The sequence below is a fragment of the Oryctolagus cuniculus genome, chromosome 8, assembly GCF_051225735.1.
Source record: "Oryctolagus cuniculus isolate XC-2025 breed Fujian yellow rabbit chromosome 8, ASM5122573v1, whole genome shotgun sequence".
NCBI lineage: Eukaryota > Metazoa > Chordata > Mammalia > Lagomorpha > Leporidae > Oryctolagus > Oryctolagus cuniculus.
In genome coordinates this window covers 142,452,803-142,458,861 of record NC_142874.1, presented here as the reverse complement: position 1 = coordinate 142,458,861, position 6,059 = coordinate 142,452,803, and the positions used below count along the sequence as shown (strand labels likewise).

General features: G+C 44.9%; 1 protein-coding gene across 1 annotated transcript; it reads left to right on the top strand.

Annotated features, from left to right (window-relative positions):
• Positions 1 to 2,414: 2,414 nt before the first annotated feature.
• On the top strand, positions 2,415 to 4,934 carry LOC100009135 (defensin NP-4). Its single transcript, NM_001082299.1, has 3 exons — positions 2,415 to 2,478; positions 4,090 to 4,274; positions 4,703 to 4,934. The coding sequence occupies exons 2-3, from the start codon at positions 4,103 to 4,105 to the stop codon at positions 4,816 to 4,818; spliced, it is 288 nt and encodes a 95-aa protein (NP_001075768.1). The 5' UTR covers positions 2,415 to 2,478; positions 4,090 to 4,102; the 3' UTR covers positions 4,819 to 4,934.
• The last annotated feature ends 1,125 nt before the right edge of the window (positions 4,935 to 6,059 follow it).

The window sequence follows — 6,059 nt, the reverse complement described above, 5'->3', positions numbered from 1 at the left end:
AGTGGGTGAGCCCTAAGAAACGCTACTTCCGTCAGTCTGCTGCTGCAGCGACTCCATCTATCACAGAGCTCTATCTCCCTCAATGGTAATGAGGACAACTGTAACCTTCCTGTTCTATCTGTCTGAATATTGGCTGTTTCCTCCTTCTGTCACCCTTAACCTCTTTTTTATGCAAGCACATACGTATGTACACATACACACACAGGGAACCATTGATTCCATAAAGATGATTAGGGGTACTAAGTCCTCTATTACCTATAAAAGACTGTTATTTCCTGGAGTTAGCCATTCCAGGTCTTTCTAGAGCTGTTTTGATGCAGCAGTGATGCCAGGCTTTCCTGCTACAAGATATTGATGGCTTTGACATCAAACATCTTTTGGTGACTCCATTGTAGACAAGGTAGACCATATTCTATTTAAGATTGACAGCCCCACACAGGGATCAAGAACAGGGCCGCAATACCTGTGCTAAACCATACATAGCTAACTGATTAGAAAATTCCAAAAGAAGCTCAGGTTTTTACTAGTTTTAGAGGTTGGTTGATATTTCCCACAAACTTATATGAACTAGAGATTATTTCTCCAGGTACCATGGAAGGCAGAAGTGAGCAGAAGTCTTTGAACTGGTGGACATGGATGGCATCAGGCAATGGCCTATACTGAATGTAGAGGAAACCATTCACAAAAGATGGCCTGAGCCAGCACTGTGATCAGTGTCATTATAGGAGCAGCAATGAAAAAGTGCTGAGTTATAGGGTATTGTTGCCCTTTAAAGTTGGCCTTTCTTGGGGTCTTATATGTGGTGGGGTTTACAGGGCTACTGCTGGATACCAGGCTAGAGGTGTGCTGGCACAGAACTACGCTGGTCAGAAATCATTGCCCAAGCTGGACAGCCATGTTAGGACTGCACTCCAAATGGTGACAGATTGAGTTCAAGTCAGGAAATTCTACCTGTTAAACCAAATGGGTCCAAAGGCACCAATGTGTAACCACCACCAGCACTCAACACCCCAGATCCCACTGTAATGACAGATTGGTAGCCAAGTATGTGGATGTCCAGATATCCCTCCGAATGAGTGAATGGTGCTATCCAGCACAAATCCACACAACATACAGAGTGGGCCTCAGGGCAGAGAAAGCTCAGAGTTGTCATCACACCAGGGATGTACACAGGCCTCCAGTTTTACAGCATGTGGATAGAAACATCTGTTTCACCCAGAAAAGAATCCATAAACTTTCCTAAAAGCTTTGCTGCAGGTTTTATCCTCTACCCAAGCTGACTTTTTATCTTCTCCATGAGACATAGTTATACCTTAGTCATCTGTCCCAGGTCCCTCTTGTCTGGGCACTCACAGGAGCTGGCAGGCTTGTGCCATACCTGCAGAAAGAAGGTCTAAGGGGGAACTCTCCAAAGGGCCTCACAGACTTTCATGAGCCATCAGAATCTCCAGACTCTACTTCACTTCATGGGTGGCCCTCTGAGAAGCTGACCCCCTATCCATGGCACAAAGAATGTTGGAATAGATGACAACATCTCAGACCACAGCACCACAACCCAAGAAGTCGTTGAAGGAAACAGTGGCTTCCCAAGAACTGGAGGCATTAACGAATCTGACTTTGGCCACAGAGTCAGCTGAGCTTCCTCTCTTACTTCCACCAAGAAGATGGACGTAGCTAGCCCCTAGATCACGCTCAACATACTGCTCCTTGTGGTGCTGCTTCCCTTAGCTCAAGCTCTGCTAAGCCCCTCACAGATGACCCTGTAGAAAGGCACTTGGCTGAGATTGCTATTCGTCTTACTTGTAATCAATTAACTCCACTATTATAAGGAAACAAAGACAAGTCAGTTTGTGAGGCTGTTCAAAAAGTTGTACAAAAATGTGGACACATACAGTGATAGTACACATAATCCAAGTGTTCTTCAATACCCCCACTCGGCACAGCGGATTTGGTTCACTTTCATGGGTAGACCCCACGTCCTAGAGAGCTTGGTAGAGAACTGGATTGCAAGTGCTCTGAGTGTACATTGGCGTTTCACCTTAGTCTGCTTAACGAGGAATATACTATAAAGGGTAGGCCCAGGGTTTCAGGCAGACTATAATACTTTCCTGCTCCTAGAGATTCAGCCTGGGGGATGTCCTAGGTATCATGGAATCAGCCATGCTAGGAGTACTGGAGAAAGAATAGTAACTGTTGTTGCTTCCTGGCCCTGGGCAAAGCTGAACAAAGCAAGTGCAGAGTCCTCAACAGATCCCTGTTTTACCCAGTGTCACACAAAACTTCCCAACTGCCCTTGCCCCAGAGTGGTCTGAATTGCCCAACAGGAAGTGATCCTGAGAAATTAGGACATCTCACCCCAGGAGATCCTTAAATAGGAGAAGTCCTGTGCTGCATGTGTGTGGGGGCTGTTGGTCCAGAAGTGTTGGGTCAGAGGACTGCTGCCTGCCTCTCTGCTCATCCCACACAGCCTTTGCATCTGTAAGTACTGAAATGCTCTTACTCTCACTCTGTGTTTGTGTCATTGCAGGCCAGCATCAGTCTGACCCCTAAAGGTGAGTCTGCCCTGGACGAACCCATGCTTGTGGACCCCTTTTGGGCCCTTCTGTCTGTGCCTCTGGTGAGTGCTGGGGACTGCTGGAGACAGTAATTACAGAAACGCAAAATGATTTGTCAAAACAACAGGTGTTGCCAGCATGTCCATTGGAGACAATAATACCTTTTAAGGTATTGCTTTATTTTTAGGAATGTCTACTCAGATACTTGGTCCATTAAGAATACTTTTTTTTTTAATTTATGAGAGAGAGAGAGAGAGACCTCCCATCTACTGATTACCTGTCAAATGCCTTTAAATGCTTGAATCAGGTCAAGTTGAAGAAAGGAGTTGGGCACTCATTCTTTCTTTCTCATATGGGTGACAGGGACCTCAAATTCTTAAATCACAATGTGTGGTTTTCAGAAGTTTGAGTAGCTGGAACCAATAATTAGAGGAAGTGGATCTCAAACCCTAGAACTCTGATGTAGGATGCTGGCTTCCCAACTGATATTTTTAACACCGAGTGAAATATCCAACCTTTTATGCTCACTTAAAATCAGGTCATATGTTTTTTGTTATTGTATTTTCTTTAGCTGCTTCTGTATTTCAGATGCTAGCTTTTATCAGATATATGTTTTGAAAATATTTCCACCTGTTTCCTACTTTACTTCTCACTTTGTTGATTGTTTTCTTTGCTTTGCTGATCGTCACAATCCCCTCATCAATTTAACTTCACTGCCAAAGGTCCTGCTGCCGTATCTAAGAAATCATTGCCCAAATCCAGATCTAGAGTTTATCTGCTGTGGTTTCCTAGTAGGTCTATGGTCTCAGGACTTCAATGTAGTTTAACTTAATTTTTAAAATATGATTGACATGAGATTCAAGTTGTATAAATATGTGAAGTTTGGTACTATGGATATACACAATTTAAATGGTTACTTTAGGCACAATAAAGCCACAAATTCTCATAGCCTTAGATCACTAATTTGGTAGACCCTCTGAAATCATTTTCCCTATAGCCTGTTAAGGTCATTGTTCTTTACACACTCTGGCCAGCAGGAGCCTCCTCACCCCTTTAACCTGAAAATCCTCCTTCACAGCAATGGCCAAGCCCTAACACAGCAGTGACCACTTCTCTACTCAGTAGGGTTAGTGGGGTGCAAGTCTGGGCTGAGAGCTCAGACCCTCAGAGCAGCAGGGCCCATCTGCAGAGAGAGGACCATTTGTTCCCTCATCTTAATGAATGGAAGCACTGCTTCTTTTCCATCTTGAATTTGAAAAGGTAAGTATTCAAACAACAGAAACAGGAATAGATGACAGGTTCCCCATCTAATTATTAGTGTCAGCCAAGAAAGGCAGTGAGCGACCACACCTGTGATACGGTGCAGCTGCCAGAGAGAGCAGCATCATGGGACCTAGAGGACAGCAGCCCTCACCCTGCAGATCAGTGCACACCTTCCCTCATGCAGGCTTTGTCTCCGAGGCTCTCCTAACAGACCTGTGAACACAGGCTGACTCCTCACCCCACACCCACACCCTGCTCTCCCCTCCTGCAGGTGCCTCCCAGCCATGAGGACCCTCGCTCTGCTTGCTGCCATTCTCCTGGTGACCCTGCAGGCCCAGGCTGAGCTCCACTCAGGGATGGCTGATGACGGTGTGGACCAGCAACAGCCCCGGGCACAGGATCTGGACGTGGCCGTCTACATTAAACAGGATGAAACCTCCCCTCTTGAAGTTTTGGGTGAGAGATGCAGCATAGCAGAGCTGTAGAGACTCCAGGGGAGGAGACTCCAGGAGTCTGGGAGAGCGAGTAGATGATGTTACGTAACCTCCCAGACCCCAGATTTTCTCCACTGTAAATAGAACACTGGAAGTCCAAATGAATCTGACACTTTCTGCAGAGACTATTGAATGGGAGAGATGTGCGTGTTATTCTGCAGGTTTAACACATGGACACAGTCACAGTATTTTGCTTCTGTATCTAAATGTGTAGAATTCATTATAAAGAGAATTTGAACCCTCTTTAATAGAAAGTTTAGAAACTGGAGACAGAAGCAAGGCTCTGCTGAAGTGCTTGCGTATTGAGGCCCACTAAATGAACCCACTAAACACACAGGACACCCTGTCTGACCCCATGCTCAGTGCCTTATTTTCTATCTGTGTCTGCAGGTGCAAAGGCAGGCGTGTCCTGTACTTGCAGACGATTCAGTTGTGGGTTTGGGGAACGCGCCTCTGGGTCCTGCACAGTCAATGGAGTCCGCCACACACTCTGCTGCCGCCGCTGAGCATCAAAAACAGAAAAAAAAGAGTTCCTTATTTTCTTGGAGACCTCGAGGGAAAACATTATTACTCTTTGCCTCATCTTTTCCTTTCCCACCCTAAATAAAGAGCTTGTAGTCAACATTCTGTGCTGGTGTTCATTTGAAGTTCATGTACTTCATAGTCCTGACTCTGGTTAGCAAGCTCTAAAATATGAAACCCTTTTAACGAGAACTCTCCATCTAGAATCTAGGTTGACCTGAGTTGAACTCAGGCTCCAGGCAGAATGTGATCAGATCTGATCTCTCTATTGACATCTATTGCCTCTTCCCTCTGCCTTCAATCAGATGAGCAGAACGGGTGCGAGTATATAGGAAGTCAAGCATCAGCCTGTGTTCCTGGGGCTGGAGGCATCACAATACCAGATTTCAGGACATACTACAGGGCAGTTGTAATCAAAACAGCATGGTACTGGTACAGAAACAGATGGATAGACCAATGGAACAGAATTGAAACACCAGAAATCAACCCAAACATCTACAGCCAACTTATATTTGATCAAGGATCTAAAACTAATTCCTGGAGCAAGGACAGTCTATTCAATAAATGGTGCTGGGAAAATTGGATTTCCACGTGCAGAAGCATGAAGCAAGACCCCTACCTTACACCTTACACAAAAATCCACTCAACATGGATTAAAGACCTAAATCTACGACCTGACACCATCAAGTTACTAGAGAACATTGGAGAAACCCTTCAAGATATTGGCACAGGCAAAGAGTTTCTGGAAAAGACCCGGGAGGCACAGGCAGTCAAAGCCAAAATCAACTGTTGGGATTGCATCAAATTGAGAAGTTTCTGTACTGCAAAAGAAACAGTCAGGAGAGTGAAGAGACAACCGACAGAATGGGAAAAAATATTTGCAAACTATGCAACAGATAAAGGGTTAATAACCAGAATCTACAAAGAGATCAAGAAACTCCACAAAAACAAAACCAACAACCCACTTAAGAGATGGGCCAAGGACCTCAATAGACATTTTTCAAAAGAGGAAATCCAAATGGCCAACAGGCACATGAAAAAATGTTCAAGGTCATTAGCAATCAGGGAAATGCAAATCAAAACCACAATGAGGTTTCACCTCACCCCTGTTAGAATGGCTCACATGCAGAAATCTACCAACAGATGCTGGCGAGGATGTGGGGAAAAAGGGACACTAACCCACTGTTGGTGGGAATGCAAACTGGTCAAGACACTATGGAAGTCA